This window comes from Betta splendens, chromosome 17, assembly GCF_900634795.4.
Source record: "Betta splendens chromosome 17, fBetSpl5.4, whole genome shotgun sequence".
Classification (NCBI taxonomy): domain Eukaryota; kingdom Metazoa; phylum Chordata; class Actinopteri; order Anabantiformes; family Osphronemidae; genus Betta; species Betta splendens.
The window spans coordinates 3,917,887-3,937,343 of record NC_040897.2 but is presented as its reverse complement, the minus strand read 5'-3'; the positions used below and the strand labels follow the sequence as shown (position 1 = coordinate 3,937,343).

Here is a 19,457-nt window from a genome sequence, read left to right as displayed (position 1 = left end):
GTACAGTCCAGATGCGCTGAGTTGCATCAGGGCAAAAAAATGTCAGGCTCAGCGACCATAGGGCTGTAATTACATAGGCGCACTGCTGAGCTCTGCAGGATAAATAGGAAGGCCAGAAAGAAGAAACAAGGAGACAGAGGACAGGGAAATCCATTACATTTCAATCAATCATTGATGAGCAGATAACCACATTTGGATAAATAAAAAAGGAGAAAAATTGATTGAATAATAGTGTTGCATTACTGACACCTTGTGGACCATTAATGCAACCACTGATTTAGAATGTGCACATTAATCCCTCCATTTGTGGGAACTTATATGAAAAGAATGTTTTCACATGCAAATCCCATATGATAAAAAGGAGTACAGAAGAAACATAATTTCATTTTTTTATTTGTACATTCACCACTGATACTCAAAGAACTTAGAAAAAGAAAACATACTTTTGTACTAAAATGGTAGAATAATGATTAAAAAAAACAATATTAAAACTAGTGATGACAAATTTAATACGCTCTCTCTGTATTCATTTTGCAGGGAAAAAGAAATGGGAGGAAGAGAAGCAGAGGAGGAAAGAAGATCCACAATGAGAACATGATCATAATCGTGTCAGTTGTGACACAGAGTCGAACGCAGAGAATCGTCTCATCTTGAACTGAGCAGAGTTGAGGAGGAAGTTACTTCACACCTGTCCAAACTACCACGAACGGCTTCATTCAAGGCATGACTTTCAGTATATGTCAGTAAAAAAATTCCAAACATTTTCAAATTTAGATGAGCCCAGTGGGCTGAATTTTCTCTTTAGGCAGGCCCGGCAGCTCCAGCCTTAAGACTACATGCAGCAAAAAAAGGACAACACGTCCAAACTGCTGTTAAGACGGTGAAGCAATCATGAATGAGTGCTAATCTTTATTGGCACCTACACTTGGGGTGAAAGGGGTACACTGGGGAAATCATTAAAAGTTATCCAGTGTGCCATACTACTAAGCTGTCAAGACATAAACCAAAGCAAAGAGAGGCAAATGTATAAAGAATAGTCTGTCAAACCTTGATGGGTGTGAGACAAAGCACTCTGGGAAACAACACTGTACAATCACGGTCCCCCTTAAGCATCCCTTAAGCATGAAATTGTGTAGGTGTGCCTTAGAAATGTGAGACTTGGTGGATGATGGTGATGACATCAGTTGATCCTTTTTTGGGTCTCATTTGTTATAAACATGTAGTGAAAGGCAAATGGAAGAGGGAGGTCTCTTGTACAGGTCCATCAGGTAATTAGCCACTAGTGCCGTCTTTCTCGTGGAGCACTGCGGCTACGTGAGCGTCGGTTTCCCCCTGCCCCACCACCCCCTGGCCTACGGTAGCCGTCCCTGCGTTTGTCGTTTTCCCTCTCCCTTTCTCTCTCTCTCTCTCTGTCTCGGCCTCTTTCTCTATCCTTGTCCTTCTCACCCTCAGCCCGGTCTCCTGTTGTGCTGCCTCCAGCTTTCATCTTCTCTTTACGCTCCTCTTCTTTCTTTTTCTCCTCCTCTTCTTCTTGCTCCTGCCTCCGTTTCTCACGCTCCTTAATTCTTTCTGCTCTCGCTGCTTGTCTCTGAATATACTAAAATTAAAACAAAGACTTTTCAATTTACCTGATTCATCAGTATCTGTAAGTTGGAAGAACTAAGCCAGCGTTGTTTAGCATCTTACCTGTTCCTCCGTGAGTGGAAGCCAATATATGCAAGGAGGTGCTTTAGTCTTACAGAACAGGTCATCAAGCAGCTTAGCAGGAGGATCCTCAGTGGTTTTCTCTGGCATAGTAAAATGGCACCGGAATTAAACAAAGGTTTTTATTGTGTGAGGCAAATGTGAAGTGTGTATGTCTCACCTTTCTTGTCAGCTTTTTTCTCCTTGCTCTTTCCCCTCTCCTTACGTCGTCTTTCTCTAGAGCGCGATCTGTGGGGACCTCCCTCCTTGTCCTCCACTTTCCCAAACTCTCTGACCTTGTCTCGGTCCCACTCCCGTTCTGCTCGTGCCCTCTCCCGACGCTCCATCTCACGTTCGCGCTCGGCCCACTGGTCTCGCTCAGGTAGGAGAGAGGGTATACCTGATGCTCGGCCGTGGCCAGAAACAAGACCCTGCTCGTCTGCTCCAGATTTGTCAGTAGTGCCCAAGCCTTTGTGGAAGTCCAGCTACAAAACAAAGGAACGCTAATGCAACAAATGACTGAGCATTGTGGAAATAAACGAATTCCAACAAGGTCTTACCTCATCCTGATGAGAGAACTCTACACTGAGAACCTTTGGATTGCTCTGAGGCCATTTTACTCCATGAAGAGCTGTCCGTGTGGCAACTGCCTCCTCTGAGTTAGAGTACTGCGCAAAGAAAGAAACCATGCGTCATGAATGTTTGTTTCAGGTCAAGTTCAAAATGCCCCATTCAGACCTAGTTCTTTATTTGAGAAAACACTCACAGTGACGTAGCAGTGAGACTTAATCCGGTCAATCCAGAAGCCCTCCTCCACCAGGGCACCAGTTCTGCTGAGCAGCTCCTTCAGCTGTCCTAAAGTAAAGGGTCTCACCTACACAACATTTCAACAGAGCAGAGTAACAAAGGATATTAATAATATAATATAATATAATATAATATAATATAATATAATATAATATAATATAATATAATATAATATAATATAATATAATATAATATAATATAATATAATATAATATAATATAATATAATAGGTATATATATGAATGGTGAAGCAGCTGGAAGGTTTAATTTCCTCATTAGAGTGGGTCGCTGCATATTATGCAGAATGGGTTTGGTGCGTGGGAACAACCTGTCATAATAAATACATATTTCTCATAGAACTCCTGGTATTGTTTGTTAAATGCAGCTTTCTTTTTCTTTGCAGTCATAAGCTCTTCTTCTGTCTCCTCTTTTTCTGCTGCGCAAAGAAACTTTCCAAAATAAGTTTGTGTGCTAGCTTGGAGGTTTCAATATAGTGCTAATGTGTTTCATGTTACTGGCCGGAGCAGTCTGTTTAAGAAGGTAGCGGTGGCAGGCAAGGCACGTGACCGAGGCAAGCGTCTTGACAATTTTGATGCCATTGTGTGTGAGGTTTTATTTTGGGGAAAAAAAACATCACAATAAATAAAACTAAAAAAAATGTAAGTTAAGTATTTCTTTATGGCCTTCTCCAACCTTCTACCAGTCCCTGTCGGCAAATGAATACTAGACCAGAGCTCAACATCAGCTGGATCTCTTTGTTTGAAACTACCTGTGCTTCATGTGAGTAAAAGCATTGAAACATGTGAGTGACAGGGAGTGCCAGAACAAAGCTGAAGTTTGCAGACAAAAAAATCACATTGATTAGGAGATCCATCATCAGGCAGCATGACAATGACAACACAATGCTCATTAGGGGCCAAAATGTGAATTCTTACGCACTATAGAGCAAGCATTTTACCTGCTAAAAAGGACAATGAGAAAATAAACTATTGAAAGAGGCTGTGGTGAAAGATTGGAAGTCTGCAGAATGCAAACTTTTGTGATGCCAATGTGTCACAGATTTGATGCAATGAGTAAAAAACTGTGAAAAAACACTGATTTCAACAGAAACCTTTCACAGTACAAGACATATATCTCACCAGGTTGCAGATGTGAACGATGTTGGAGACTTTGCCACGAGGTGGAGAAGGCTGTCGGGATGTGCGAACAGGGTCGTCGATTGTGATAGAGACACTCGTTTTCTGTTGACTGATGGAGCGACGGATGAGTGTGTCGCTCGGAGTCACTAGCGTGAAAAGGCAAAGATAAAGTAAAAACTCTAGCTCCTTTACTACCATTTTCTGAACAAAATTAGCTATAGCACCCTCCAGCTTTCTTCAAGGTTAGAGTAACTACATAATGTCTAGAATACATACTTTTATTAACAGTTAAAGAAAAGGTATAATAATTTATTCAAGTTCAGGAATTGACTGTCTAATACGTGAACAAAGACAATGTGGCTGTTTATTACCAGTGTTGATTTCTACGTCATGGCTGGTATACGGTTGGGTTTCCACCGCACCAGGAAATGGGGTGTCCATCTTTTCCTCATGCACCTTTGTTCTTTCCGTGTCTTCATCCTCTTGCTCCTCATGTCTGCTCCTCTTTGCTTCTTTCTGTCCATTCTCTTGTCTCTCTGAATGCACCACCTTTACCAGAGGGATAGATGAAAATAGGCATTTCTTCATAAAGCAAGTGATTTTGTAATAATTTGTCAGGTTATGAGCCAACCTGTGTTACTGTACGACAAATCTGGAGGTCTTGGTCAGTGCACTCTCTCTCCTCATCCTCAGCCTCAGACAGAACAGCTTCTTCTGGGTGCAGATCAACTACTGCCTCCTGACCCAAAGGTGGTCGAAAATCTGGGATGAGAGACTTTGGGAAACATGGGAAACAACAGAAAAGGTACGCTTAATGAATTTTAAATTCAGCACAGAAAACATAGCCAGGCCAGGTGTGTCACATTGACACTATGCTTAGTCACCTTGAGTGAATCAGTCGTGATGCTGATTGAAGGTTTCTTGGCTGTAACAGCTGTGCTGGAGCCCCACCTCCTCTTGCGACCACCCGCTGTCCCAGAGTCCTGCTCACTTTCTGCACTGCCAGTGCCTGGAGATGATTTGGTGCCTGGTGCTAGGAGAAATGAGCAACATATGTCATCTCTATGTCTTGAACACATGCATTTAAAATATAACTAACATTACAATCTATTCATTTAGACTTTTCCTAATGAAAAAGCAACTTAAGCCAAAATAATTACATAGCTATTGTAGTGTGAAGTGCGAGTACTTACTGGTAAGAGAGATCTTACGAGGAGAGAAGACCTTTGGTGTCTGAAAAAACAAAACAAAATCCCCAAAATACATGGGAGGAGTGAGATGCAGACATTTTGCCAGGATTCTCAAAAAATAGGTTGGTGCAAAGGTTTTTTAATGTGGGTACAGCCTGAGAGAATGTGCAGTTCCAAATTATTTGATAATAAACACTAACACATTAACATAACATGTGTTGTTATTGATAAACCTGAATATGGAATCTGGATTCACGATTAGTAGCTCCAATTTGACAGTTACATTTTTCCACCATAAACTACAGCAAAAGGAAACTAACTGTTAAAAAATACACTATGAAATATAACATTGAGAGTAAATTACTACTTATTCCCTGGTACCACTGACACCTGATCCTTACTGGTTTGGATATGGCCCAAATCACGACTGCATGTACTGTATCTAGGCAACAAGCATCCAATCAAAGGTGGCTGAGATGTTTGGATGGATATCTGAATGCTGGCTGGAAGGATGGTATCAACAGTTCATTGGGTGCAGGTTTGACACTGCCAAAGCAGACATCCTCAGGTGTTTTGGCAGAAGTTCATTGTATGAGACGTAGACGTACAACAGACGGTTGGTGCAAACAGTCATTGTTTGTCGGAATCCAATTATTGGATTTTAATGTTCAACAAAAACACGGCAATGATTGTTGCAGAAGCAGATTTAGATGGAAAGTTCTTCAGTTCAAACAAAAATTGTGAGGGTCACATAGTCCAGACAATTGTGGATTTAGTGTCCAAGAATGGTGTTTGCTGGAGAAAACTCAATCCCATCCCATAAGGTTAACAAAATCCAAAGTGCGTTAGAGCTCACCAATTGCATTAAGAATGTCTGCACTTTCTCATATTATGGGGGGTTAAAATTCTTTCCACGTCAAACAAAACAAAACAGTTATGACTGATGGGAGCACACTTCTTTGCTTGTCCAAAGTCAAGAATTACTTTAAAAAGGTCAAATTACTTGATAGAGGGCCAAGAAAGTCAAACTAATTCGCCAACCGACCACATCTTTAAAACTTCTGGTCCAATAGTGCTTGTCAGACATGTCCGTGAAAAAGAGGCAGCTTTTGTTGCCCAGGGTGTCCCTTTGCAGCGAAGTCGTGGGGATTTATCAATGATCACGTCTGGATTCTTGGGGAACAGTGGACCGGGTGCAGCAGTAGCGGTAGTAGTCGCAGAAGTAGTATGCAGGTACCAATAGGGACAATGGAAGAAGCATGAGCACCTTTATAACAAAGCAATCATTTGGAGTTTAAACATCAGCCAAAGTGAGAACACAACCTTGTGGTTTCTGTTCAGGACGGGTTAACAAGGTTTTATAAACGGCCAGATTACAATAAACATTTCCCATGGGATTATTAAAACCTCTACAATAGTTAAAATGCAACTTAATAATGTACTACAACAATTAAGACAATCCAATATTGTGTTCAGGTTATTATGTAATAAAGGCTAAAATGGGCCTCAGCTACTGACGTGCTTAAGTACAAAAATGATTCCTGGCTCCTCAAGTGCCTTACCGCCTCGCTGGTCTCTGAAGACTTCTCAGCCTGTGCCATAGTAGTCTCATTCACCTGCCTGTGTGGTGTTAGAAACAGGAAAACACATGTTTTAAAGGCTTGGAAAGTAAGAGGGGACTGGTAGAAAACTAAAATGAAAAGAGAGGGGAAATGTTTGACATTTATTAGAAATGGATACAATGGAAAAAAAGCTAAAACCTGAGCCTAAATATGTTGTTTGACAGAAGCAATGGAATAAAAAAATAATATAATAGGTTGTATTTATGTACAAAGAAACAGCAGCAATATAATACCTATCTCACAATACTTATGCAAACTGAAAACATGATTTACTATAACTACTTAATAGAATTACATTAATAATGTACATGTACAAACAGAATCAAAAATAAGTCCCAACTACTTCACTTAAATACAACATTCACGCTAATTACGCGTTCATTAAACTAGCGTAATACGCTTCAACAGACACGTTATCGTTTCACAAATTATGCCTTGCTATTATTTTTTTTAAAAACAGCTGAGACGAGGAGAGGAGTCAATGCACATCCACCGCAGTCCTCCTCTAGTGATGCTACGCTCGTGTACAGCAAACGTTCGACGACACCCGACAGATTAGCGCGCCTAGACCGGTCATGCTATCCTCAACGCGCCCACTCATCCTGATCATGAACTTGGGGAAACTTCACAGCAAACACACTGCGATGGCTCGAAACGCAGCATTCAAACTGCGACTGCTGCCAAAACGGATGCGTCGCAGCGAGCCGCGTTTCCTGCCTCCCTCCCGTCCTCCGCTCACCAGAGGCCGTTATTCTCTGGAAGCGGTCATGTTTGCACGGGCTGTCAAACGAAAGCTGCCACGGAGAAAAGCCTCGCCTGCCTTCTAACACAGACGCCACGCGGAAAGCCAAAGGCCGGTCGCTACTGAGACCGACGGAACACAGCCATGTTGCTATGAAAAGAATATGATGTACAACGACGGACCCGTACGTTCGCAGCCACACCGGGTTCAAGGCGTCTGATCATTCGCCTGACGGGAAATAGATCCAACAGCGGTCTGGCGTTTACAGCCATCACGGCTGAGCGTTCACTATGAACACACCTTATGCTTTAATGTCGTGGATTCAAATTAGATGTTATGACGTCACGCTTACTTTAATGGAAACGAGATTAACACAGAGGACTGCAAAGGCTGGTTCCACCATTATAGAACAATGTGACCTAAGTAGATATTAGTAAACAATACTGAACATAATTTACTCAGTCTTGTAATTAAATCATGTTTCTACCTTATTACCCATGAATGTAGAACTACATTTACAAACTGTAACTGCATTAATGTTAAACATTTTGATATTTACACTTAAACCGAACAAAGAACTGGAAGTGAGATATTCAGGTGTTGTCTGTGCACATTGCACTGTCTTGCAATAAAACCGATCTATTGCATGTGTACATAGTCCTACCATGCCTTCTTCAGGTTCCTCATCTGCATTTTTTTCCATTTATTATTTTAAACTTTGTAATCTTGTCAACTTATATATTGTCAGACTGAGATTTCAGCAGCTGTGTACTATTTAGGAAGGAAAACTACTAAAGAACTAAGTTACAGTTGTGTAGGCATCAATGTGTCTAAGTCATTAGAGCTTAAATGTCTAAAGGAAACAATAATTCATTTGCTTTGTGTTTAAAAAGGTGTTTGTGGGTTTCCACTGCATAGCAAAATGTAAAAGTAGACCTCTGTTTGTCCTTTTCCTCCTCTTCCTCGCTGTTATTTCTCTTTCTTTGTCTCTCCTCTCTGGTTGGTTTGGATGGAAGGTCGACACTGGAAGGTTTCTAGAGATTTAAAAAATGTAAAGTAATGTATGTAAGTTGTAGTCAGAACATAAGCTTAAACAAAACCATTGAGCTTTCCTAAGAAACCATCATATTTATCATTTATCTTGATTTTAAAATGTAAAAACCTTTATTATATTAGATTTACATATTTTACAGATTAATCAAACTGAAATAATAGGCCTGTGTGTTTTATTGCTATTGTTAGTAAAAAGCCGTCAGAGCAATTAATCAGCTTTCAAACTATAATTGAATTAAATGAAATAATATTACAAGTCTCTTATGTAGTCTCTCATAAAGCAAGATACCAAAAAGACATTTGTATGAAAACTGCACAGGTAAGGTGTGTGTGAGTGTGTGTGTGTGTGTGTGTGTGTGTGTGTGTGTGTGTGTGTGTGTGTGTGTGGTCCAACAACTGGCAACCCCCCCCCCTCCACCCAGAAAACAATCGCTGTCACTCTAAAGATTTTATCTTTAAAATGATCATCAAAGAAAGGGTTGTATGGCATAAAAGGCAACCTTTGAATTAAACATTTGTACACAAAACCAGGTTTGCAGCTTCTTATTCACTGTTAGTACTTTCAAAAAAGCTCTTGTTGCAAATGTTGCAGAACAAAGTAGTCAGTAGAGTCAGAAATGAAAATTGAGTTGAATAATAGTAATTTTATAAGAAAATTGAAATTTTATGAACCTGTACGGCAAAATGTCTGGCTTACAATAAAACGGTCCAACACAAACTGGTCCAACCAGAAGCCAGGCTACTGGTATAGGATAACTGCTTAGAAGCAGTGGCACCTTATTTAAAGCCAGTATGAATAAGCAAAAACCTCTTGAAGTGGACACCTTCTCAATAAAGCATCACCCCGAAAGCAAGAGTGTGAAGACATTGTACTGTGGGGGTGTATTGTCTTTAATGATGACTGTGGTGTAAATGTCTTGTGGTGGTATGGAGGCTGTTCTACACTCTTTATAAAACACAAGAAAAGCTCACAGATGTAAGTCCCAAGAAACAAAGGTTTGCCCTCTACCAGACGCATTAATGCAAAGTGGTGTTTGCTCCACCTTGCTCATTCTACATGGATCAGGGATCATCTTCTTGATCTGCATTTAAGAAGAGATTGTTCGGATGCCAAGACACCGGTTCCGCAATCAGATGAAGGTATGCAGAGACCTCGAACAGTCACCAGCCTGATGACTGCAAACTTTATAATGATTGTAGTGAACCTAGAGGTCAAGCAATTATAGGTGAAGAAGACATAAAACACAATAACCTTTTAAAAGCACTTTATCGCTATCAGGGTGAGTGCAACAGAATGAAAGTAATAATGGCCACATCATACTGCCCAAGATATTAAAGGTAAAATGTTGTTTATAAATGATACATTTTTGATGAAAAGCGACATCTCGCGCATATAAAGATAACAACACACAATGTATTTACGCTTTGGAAGAACACAAAACTGTCTGGGCGCAAAATTAGCATCTCAGCCCCTAAAGTATACGTTTTTGGAGTCAAGCCAGCCATCATTTGTTTATGTGTCCTTAACCAGCTGTGCCAAAAAGGTCCTGCGCTGGTATGGTACGGTTTACAGCAGAACACAAAAAGTGAATGTTTGCTAATTTCTTTTTTCATAAAAAGAGCTGTGTGGTATTACTGCATAGTTTATGATTTATTAGTAGTGAAATCTGGTATTTCATACTAAAAACAGTTTTAGTTCTCAACTTGGAAAATGAGAAAGATTTTGGCGCATGATGCAAGACCCAGACTAGTTCTAGAGGAAGTCTACTACAGTCTAAAAAAAGATCTGTGTATTGTTACCATACAATTTAGGATTCACTAGTAGTTAGTCTTTAAAATGTGAGCAAACCAGCTGATATTACAGAAGAGTCCAGAAGTTATTTTAGTTATTCGTACACTAAAGTGCTGCTGTTATACTTTTACTTACTGTGGATTTACACTTAAGAAGTTCTTTCAAATTGTCTAGAGCAGCAACACATTGCATCACTGTACAGTACATGAGGTTCACAATAAATAAAATTCTGTTAGAAACAAATCTGGGAAGAAATCTGGGAAAATGTCAGCAGGAACAGTTTAAAATGGTTTAAATGTGGGAATGAATATTAGAAGTCTGTCCATTGGTTCGAGACCAAAGATTTTTAGATATAAATGCTGCTTTAATTTGACACCAAAGACGTTTCATGTAGACTAAGAAAAAATATTATGTTGACAGTTTGAAGAAATCTCCTACTGGTTCAGCTTTAAGCAGCCCCAGGAAAATAATGACATCAACCACAAATCCAGATTAGACAAGGTCCTGGGGTAGTTATAGTAACAGTTGTTTTCATAGTAAGAACATTTAGTATGAAAAGTGTCTGTAAAAACTGTTAACTGGCCTAATCTAAAACCCATATTAATAATTGTCCGTAGCACAACTCTATTTCAGACAATTTTTTTTTATTAGTAGGAATTTCTTTCAGACATTAAAAATGTAGAGGTGTTATCAGTGTTAAAAAGATTCAGTGGTGTGTTGCAACTGACCTTGGTGGGACTATTTCCATCAGCAGCTCTGCTACTGTTCTCTGCAGACGTCACTCTTGTGTGAGGAGAGGCTCTGGAGGTCTCCTCTGAAGCCTTCATCTGAGGCTCCACTGTCACACTGTGCCGCGATGAAGGATCCCTCTTAAGCTTCTCCTCCTGAGAGGCACAGAAAACAAAGTAACATTCAACGCACCTAACAAATATTATGTAACCATCATCTGACATGTAACATGTAGCATAGTATAGTGAGAGGAGCTATTGTTAACTACAAACACAGCATGTGCTGCCAATTTTTCAAAAGCCATTTGTAATCTTAGAAACATCACCAGTACCCCATTTGAAATATAAATGCTCAATTCCAAATAAGGATCCATAATTGCCATGTATTTAAATTTTGAAACGTACTCAACAATCCAGCTGAAACATAATCTGTCATATTTGTGAAATCAACATTGCTGTATGTTGTGGCTGTGTATTGGCAAGAATCTGGCAATACAATCAATATAATAATACAATATACTGCAATATTTTTAAAACTCTGCTTATATTGGATATTATCTACATCGCATTTAAATATTTTTAACAAATAAAACCTATACAAATGTAAATGTTCTAAATTTAAAAAAAGAAGTCTTAAAGATTCTTACAGGTTGAGTTTGCATACAGTTTTACATACAAAGATTGCACCCAAGCTACCCGACAATGAGTGAAGCTTGACTACAACACTACCATCTAGCGGTAAGAGGGCAGTGAGAACCCCCACCCCCCACCACCCCCCTTGCCTGTTTACTCACACAGTTGAGACTCATGGTAATAAGCAGTGCCCAACACAAGGCAATACTCTGTGTTTATAAAGGAGGTACCTTTATAAAAACAGAACTAAAATCCACCTGCTCCTATGATCTGTTTGCACATATGCTTTTCAAAACAGTGTCTGATTTTCATTCATTTTCAGTAAATTTTGATTTATTAGTTTTGCCAGTTTCAAGTTTCTTCCATTACAATTGTGATTTTTCTTTTATTAACAAAAGGGAAACATACATAGTATAAGTTAGTGTATGCGTACTGGCCAGGATTACACCAGGTAGCATACTCTGCTTCATTTATGTACGCCTACCTGCTATAATCTCACTCTTTCTTACATTAATACATCCAGCTTTGCTGAGCAGAGTTGCTTGGTCTTCATGTCTGTGTTGCTGGACTCTTCTTTTGGTAGCTAAAACTACTTTTTGTTTGTTATTTGACTTAAGCTTGTTACGGTGCCACTGAATGCAAAAATAAACATGGGCTCTGCACTGCAGACATGGCAGTATTTGTTCATACTAAGGTGATCTTTTATTCCATGGTTTAAATTGTGTTAGTAGTAATATTTCCACTTCAGAAAATGCAGGATGTCTCTACTTTTTTATCTCTCTAAGTCATTTGCCCCTAGAGCTGGAGGACATAAAATGGACTTTAAATTCAGCAAATTGGCCTTGCTTTGACACACATTACCATCTGCAGAGTAGTAAGTATAAAAATATAAACATTTCTATAAATTATCTAAAATCAATAACTTTTAAGAAATGTCTTATTTTCTGTTGTTTGTGTACCACTAGTAAAGTAAAGTAATATATTTTCCGAATTATTGATGGATTAACACATTAAACACATGTTTAATATATAATTGAATTAATAATCGTGGCAGCCCAGCAGAAGCTTGAGTTTGGACATTAATAGATTTCATTCTTTGATCTAAACTTCCCTAGTCACAGATATTCAGTTAATTTAACCTACTGCGCAACGACAAGATCAAAAGTATTATATTTAAGCTATTATATTTGGGCACTGACAAAAAAAATAGAGAATGGAAAGAATCACCTGAAGCAAAATTGCATCTTAGTTCTGCTTATCAGTTACAATCATGTTATATGAGGATGGAATGGAGTAAACAGTCAAAGGTTTGGCTTAATTCTGAGAAAGAAAAACACAACAAGCTACGACCAGAAATTATCGCTGTGACATAAAACTATACATTGTTTGATGTCTTAGAGTCTATGAGCGTGTGTGTCATTAGCCAGTAATATTAGCAGCTCAGAGACACCATGTGTAGAGCCAGAAGCACCCATTACACAGCCTACCACAGAACAGCTCAGCTGTCAAACTGCCATCATTAGGCAAAATCTAACAAGTTTGTAGAAAGACATTTTAGATTTTTTATTGTGACGTTTGGGTGTTACTGCTATAGTAGTCACAATAACGAACGGATTGTGAAAGGATATTGCTGTTGTTTTTTAGGGTTTCGATTATTCCAATTTCATAGTGGTTTTTAGCATTCTGTATAGAAACAAGAGGAACTATAACTAATAAACAGGGCATGGATTTAAATAAATTAATTAAATTAGATTACATTAAATTATTAACCACCAGTGTTAAAACAGATCAAAAAGTGATTCAATTGCAAGAGAAAGATGTCACATTCACCACTCACCCCTCTACTTCCGAAGGAGGTATTCTCTTGAGAAGTTGATGATCTAGAGGATCGAGATGATGGAGACCCTGAGTCCAATTCCGACGATGAGTCACTAGATGGTGATCTTTGTCTTCTTTGTTTAATTTCTTTCCTTGCATCTCCTTTCTCCCTGCTTTTATCTACTTCTTTCATAGTTTTGATTGATTCATTGCCATGTTCAGCCTTTACCAATTCAACGTCTGTGGCCCCTTCTTCTTTAGTTGTCTGACCAAGTGTGGCACTAACAACGTTTTTCTTCTCAGACTGTATCTCAACTGATTCCGCAGCAAACTCGTCTTTTCTACACGGTGTATCTTCTTTTTTAGTGGAGGGCTGGTATCTTTCCTGTTGTGCTTCTCCAAGACTAATCAAGGAAAAGCCATGTGAGGCCTGTGGCTGAAGTGTATCAGAGAATGTACAGGGTCGCTTGATAACCACAGAAGTGGACGAAGACTGAGGAGGGATGGGGGAATCCCTTAAGAACATTGACCTCTTAAATAAAGACTGTGGCGACAAAGGGGTTGGTGACATGTGTGCACTTGACTCTGCTTCATTCCTGGACACCGGAGCATCATTTTGCTCCCCAGCCTCTGCCAAAGGCTTTCTTGCCTTTCCTGTGGAGAGAAGGGTAGGAGTGGGTAGAGGGGTGGGATAAAGCGCATGGCCACGTTTGAATGGAGGAAGATGACTCTCCCTCTCCTTTTCAGCCACTGTCTCTTGTTCCTCTTTTTGTGTGACTTTCTCCTTCTCTACTGTTCCTTCAACAAAAAAAATTCTCTCTTCCTCCTGCTCTTTCTCTTTTTGTTTCTTCTCTAAAGCCTTGTCTCTTTCAAGGTTCTCATGCTCCTTACACTTCTCCCTCTCTAGATGTTCTTTCCTCTCATTTTCAGCTCTCGTCATCCTTTCCTGTTCTAGAGCTGTCTTCATCTCCTCCGTGTTTTTTACCTCCAACTCTTGTACCACCATCTTCATCCTTGCTTCAGTTAGGTCCATTTCCTCCTTTTCACTCTCCAACCTTTCTTGCTTTAGAGCTTTTTCTTTTTCTATTCTCTCTTGTTCCAAGGCTCTTTCCTTTTCTAGTCTTGCCTGCTCCAAGGACTTTTCTCGCTCTTTCTTTCTCGCCAACCTTTCCATTTCCAACATTTCCTGCTTTTCTCTTTCAATTCTCTCTGTCTCCTTTCTCTCAGCCTCCAACGCTCGCTCTCTGTCTATTCTCTCTTGTTCAAGAGCCTTTTCCATCTCCATTGCCTTGACCCTTTCTAGCTCCATTTCTTCTCTCTCTCTTTTCTCTTTCTGTAGACGTTCTTGCTCCAGAACCCTCTGTTTTTCAAGATTCCTATGTCTCTCTAGCTCCAGGGCCTTCTGTCGTTCAAGCTGCTTTTGCCTCTCCAATTCAAGGGCCCTGTCTTGTGCCAAGCACTGCTCTTGCACTTCCCTTTCCTTAGCCAAAGCTAGTTCCCTCTCCTGATCTTGCGCTGGTTGACTCTTTCTTGACTTAGACAGCTTTTCTTGTTCTGAAGCCTGTGGCTGCTCAATTCCCTCTTTTCCAAATGCTTTTTGACTCTCCTCTCCTGCCAGTACTAAAATTCTTTCCCACGCAACCTCCTCTGCTGGTTCTTGCCTTTCCAAATCCGGTGCCTTTTCCCTTTCCAACTCACAGTCCCTTTCGTCCTTTGCAGTGGCCCTGAGCACACTCATAGGTACTTGAATGTGGACTGAATGTCCTCCTGTGACACCCTGGGTGTTGCCTGGAACCATTGGTAGATGGCCAATAGTGCTGGCTGTGTGAGCGATATCAGATACCAGACCCTCCAGAGGACTTCTTGCAGGAAACAATGTAGTTGAAGGTGAACTGGTTTCTTGCCTATCACCTTCTCCATCGCCAACATGCCACCCTGCTCCCGAGAAAGCCCCCTCTGACTCCATTTTTCGTGCCAAAAGGGTCAGAGGGCCAGGCTTGCGCTCAGCATGCCCACTTCTCTGGGGCTCAGGACTGCTACTACAGCTGTCACTGCTGGAGGAACCAGAGCTGGAGGAGCGCCTAGCTGGGGCTACATCTGGACTAGGGGGGCTCTGTTTGGGTGTGTCAGGCAAAGGAAATGACAACTCTGGAGGTGGGGAAGGGGGAGGTGTTGGCTGGCGGAGCTGGGGAGACAAAAGGGAAGGAATGTGCTGCTGCTGGGGTTGACAAGACGCTCCAGACCGGTCTCTTATTGTGGGTACTCTAGCTGGTTGCTGGTGGCCTCTCCGAGCACTACTGTCCCAATCATCCTTGTCACCATCTTCCTCGCCATCCTCATCATCACTGTCAGCTGTGACTTCACTGGATGCAGAACACCGTTCTGGGTGGTGTTCACCAGGACCATGCATTGCCAGAGAGCCAGATGCAGGTGGGAGAGAGAGGTCATTCTCTTGGTCCCGGTTGCCCTCTCTTGTATTCTCCAGATCAAACAATTCCTCCCCAACTGAAGGGCCAGGTGGTTTGTGCTGCTCAGCCCCTGAGGCATCCTGCTAAAAACATAAGGGAGCAGTGACTTCACTGCTGATGAAAACTGGCTGTTGCAACTATAACAATCTACCACCACTTAGTTTAAGAAAAAACCCTAAAGCATTACAGACAATCATGAGACAAAATGATGATAATTATATATTATGTTAAAAAAGTAATGTCTGACCTGGACTTGAGGAGGGCATGATGTGCTGTTGTTAACCTGTGAGCGGTCCTCTTGCTCTAGTTACGAAAGAAAAAGACTTTCTGTATAATGACCTGACATGGTTACAGTAACATTTTTTTCAGTGAAGCATTCTTTCAGTACTTGCCATTGGTTTCATAGGCTTCACGGGCCTCCCTCTCCAGGCGCTGCCTTAGGAGCTCCTGTTGTTTAGCCAGATATTGCTTGATAAAGCTGTTCTGGCTCATTTCCTCTCCAATCTAAATACAGGTAGAACAATTGAAATAGGGTTTAAGGCTTCAAGATGATTTGAACTTTGCACTGACATTCAAAATTAGTGTGCCAATGATCTCGTCTGATCTTGTAGCCTGTAGCTTATAGCTTGTAACAAGACTTCAATTGGATAAATGACAACAAAAGCATCTTTTAGACACTCGCCTGAGAGTTTGGCTGTAGTCCAATGTGAGCAGTGGAGGTCCTCTGCAGATTCTCCAACATCAGAGCCTGTTATAAAGCCAAAACACTTTATTCATTCTGCATAAATAAAAGAGCAGGTAATAAGTGGGTCATTTATGGTAATTAATTACTGTGTGTTCTGCAATAAACTGCCTGCTACTATTGCCAACATTAAAACTATGAAGAAAACTATAAGCCTCTGTCCCTTCCGCCTCCGGTTTTAGCATGTCACCTGCAGTTATTGAACAACATTTAACACAAACACTTTACAATTAGGGTTTGGAAATAAACATTTAATATATTTAATATAGAGCAACATGCAATGCCTTTTGTACTGTTGTTTGGGTACCCTACACACAAATATTGTAATAATGCTGTGCTATTTATTAACATTTGGGTTCAGGTTTCAACACCAGCAGGAAAGTACATATGAGACTATGTTTTAGTAAAACTATATGCATTTACTAGTTCATTGTGGATGCAAAGATTTCCTATTCCTATTCCATTTCCTATTCCACTATTATTAGCTAAGCAATACACCATCAACTACTCAGTTTCCCAGCTGATTAATCCATTTAAATATACTGGACAAGTAAGATAACTTAGCATGAAACTACATTAGCATAAAGCGTTTAGCGTGGAGAAGTAAACAACCACTTGCTGCTTTATGGCGTAATACTAAACATACAGACTCACACATGACCGAAGTCAGTAGTTCACTTTTACCAAACCAATTCAGGGAGATACAGGCAACTTGCCTTATTTGCTAGGATACATGCTTTAAGATCCAATAAAGCTACTGATAAACGTGGAGTTGGTGTTTTGTGTTTAATGTTTTGTAGTCTATAAAGGGTTGATGTAACGTTAAATGGTCCTTTAGCTGAACTCGTAAAGGCCAACACATCAGTCGGCATGCCAATCGCTGAAGCCACCACTGAGCACAACTCACAGCGTTAGCCAAATGAGCTAACGAGCTAATAGAACAACATCACACCGACACGCACTAGGGAATTAGCTACCAAGTTGACTGAACCCACAGTTTTGCAACCAGTGGAGTATTTGTGCATGGTAGTCAAAATAATCATCCACTGCATGGTGCAAATAGACGGATTTTCAGCTGAATAGTGGCGGGCAACATCGACAACTCTACTACGCTACTCGGCAGTAACGTTAACGATACTCAGTTGTCGGCCCTCGAGAGAGCATCAGCCTAGCTCAACGTTAACGTTAGCTCGCACGAACCGTGGTCCCGCATTTGGAGGCAGAACATACCCCTTTGAGTCTTTTAACCAAGGCATTCTTCTGTCCGCTTTTCGAAAGTCCTCTCTCCTCAAGAGCGGCCTTTAAATCTGCTACACGAAGGGACTGGAGCGGTCTCCCGTCCAGCGTAACGTCTTCGAGGTCCGCCATTTTCCGTTCCTCTAGTCAGTTCCCAGCCGGAGCGACGAGCAACGCCTTCCTCCACCCACCGTCATCATCAATGACTTCCCCCTAACCAATATAAAATAGCTCTATGTAGTAAATATCTTTACAATAAGAATTTATTACTAATTTATTGTAAATTTTACATGACACCTCTTCACATGCGCTGTGTACTCTTGATGTTCATTTAGCTGTTAATTTAGTTAAGGTTGTTTTCATTACAAGAAAATGCTACATTAGCGCGCCACACTATTTTCTAATAGTGTGCAGAAGAATCAAAACAAACAGCACTATTAAATATATTGGAGTTATTTAAGATAATCTTTTATTGGGTTTACTCATCGGAGATTACCCCCATTTTTTTAATAAATAGGGTCAACAATAAACTATGCGCAAAAACTGCGCACTCTTGAGCTCCTTCACAAAAGTCGCGTAACGATCTATATTTGTTAGCATGATTAGCGTTTGTAGTCGTTTCAGTCCGAATATTTCAACATTTAACTAATTTAAAGCTTTTAACAATTGTTTTTATACATACAGCTATGCAAGTTGAGACCAACTGAGGCAATTGCGAAGTTGATTTTTGACTGAGGAGGCAGAATTTCTCAGTTAAAGTGTTAGTTAAGTAACGTGAGGTTATCTAGAGTAACGGTGATTAGGTGCCTGTATGTAAGTAGATGAGTAGCGGCTCGTCTAAGAGTCTAGGTTCAATCATGTCAATCAAGGCTTAGTGGCTAAAGCACCAGCACCAATCGCAGCCCAGTGATAGTCACATCTGCCATCTCAGGTTAAACACAGTCAGGGATCAAGGACCATGACAACCCAACACCGGACCTACGATAGGCATGGCGGCTGTACTCCCAACCCGGAGGACTTTCCATCAGCTCCACAGGAGGTGGTCAGTCCTCCCAGCCTCGAGAATTTGTCCTGCGCTTCTCCGAACCTGGGACAAATCAAAGAGCCAGAGCCCATCTCTTATGCCACCGTCCAGGAACAGCGGTGCGTCCTGAGCTGGTTTCAGGGCTGGTCGACCACCCAAAGGGAGCGATTCTTGCAGAACCTGCTGGAGAAGGCTGTGCCAGGGAAAGTGTGCACCCTACTAGATTCACTCCGCACTCTACAGGTATGTTTTACTGTTCCTGTTTTACTTCCAAATGGACCGGGGAGTGACGCCCTAGAATACACTACTAACCATTCATTGTTTTCGTTACTCGGACCAGGTTAAAGATCATCTGCCAAATATCTTCGAATGCCAGCTGCGCCTGTGGAACCAATGGTTTCAGTCTTGGGGAGAAGAGGAGAGGAATAGTTTCCTGAACATGCTGGAGGAACGGGATCCGGAGCTTGTCGCCCATTTTTACCGCAGCGTAGCCAACACTGCAGGAAGAGACTGAGCTTGAGTTATGATACAAAAGCAAGTGATTCAAACAAACTGAGGAGGAGATGTTAATTTGAAATGTTTATTGTAGTTGTTATAAGATAAAGATACGTTTGATGTAAGATTTGAAATGTGCATTAAATAAAAACAGTTGGGGAAAAACAGCAACAACTGTTTTTTTCTAGGACCTTCACATTATACCAGTTTTATGTGGGATTCAGAACTGTTTGTTCAAATGATATTAAGAGTAAAGTCATTGACTAATTGAAGTGCAGGTCTTTT

At 40.7% G+C, this 19,457-nt stretch overlaps 2 protein-coding genes across 3 annotated transcripts; one reads left to right on the top strand and one right to left on the bottom strand.

Moving 5' to 3' along the window:
• Positions 1-375: 375 nt before the first annotated feature.
• On the bottom strand, positions 376-17,825 carry acin1a (apoptotic chromatin condensation inducer 1a). Of its 2 annotated transcripts, none has more exons than XM_029130727.3 (18): positions 17,648-17,825; positions 16,358-16,423; positions 16,068-16,179; positions 15,923-15,978; positions 13,227-15,758; positions 10,757-10,912; positions 8,120-8,217; positions 6,382-6,439; positions 4,823-4,862; positions 4,514-4,662; positions 4,261-4,404; positions 4,001-4,178; positions 3,630-3,775; positions 2,450-2,557; positions 2,244-2,351; positions 1,865-2,168; positions 1,687-1,787; positions 376-1,597 (listed from the first exon to the last, which is right to left on the bottom strand). In XM_029130727.3, the coding sequence occupies exons 1-18, from the start codon at positions 17,783-17,785 to the stop codon at positions 1,280-1,282; spliced, it is 4,812 nt and encodes a 1,603-aa protein (XP_028986560.1). In that variant the 5' UTR covers positions 17,786-17,825; the 3' UTR covers positions 376-1,279. The 2 variants fall into 2 exon arrangements, with proteins under 2 accessions (XP_028986560.1, XP_028986561.1); XM_029130728.3 differs by having other exon boundaries at positions 13,227-15,755.
• Positions 17,826-18,203: 378 nt separating this feature from the next.
• Positions 18,204-19,346, top strand: c17h14orf119 (chromosome 17 C14orf119 homolog). Its single transcript, XM_029130732.3, has 2 exons — positions 18,204-18,920; positions 19,018-19,346. Exons 1-2 carry the CDS (start codon positions 18,612-18,614, stop codon positions 19,189-19,191), a joined length of 483 nt encoding a protein of 160 aa, XP_028986565.1. The 5' UTR covers positions 18,204-18,611; the 3' UTR covers positions 19,192-19,346.
• The last annotated feature ends 111 nt before the right edge of the window (positions 19,347-19,457 follow it).

What these genes read in the sequence shown, in the direction of transcription:
- acin1a (XM_029130727.3), bottom strand. Translation starts at nt 17,785, where the DNA reads ATGGCGGACCTCGAAGACGTTACGCTGGACGGGAGACCGCTCCAGTCC. An exon ending in TGGTTAAAAGACTCAAAGGG is followed by an intron (nt 16,424 to 17,647) that starts GTATGTTCTGCC and finishes GCTTTATAACAG; the next exon opens with GCTCTGATGTTGGAGAATCT. An exon ending in ATGGAAATAGTCCCACCAAG is followed by an intron (nt 8,218 to 10,756) that starts GTCAGTTGCAAC and finishes TTAAATCTCTAG; the next exon opens with AAACCTTCCAGTGTCGACCT.
- c17h14orf119 (XM_029130732.3), top strand. Translation starts at nt 18,612, where the DNA reads ATGACAACCCAACACCGGACCTACGATAGGCATGGCGGCTGTACTCCC. An exon ending in ATTCACTCCGCACTCTACAG is followed by an intron (nt 18,921 to 19,017) that starts GTATGTTTTACT and finishes TACTCGGACCAG; the next exon opens with GTTAAAGATCATCTGCCAAA.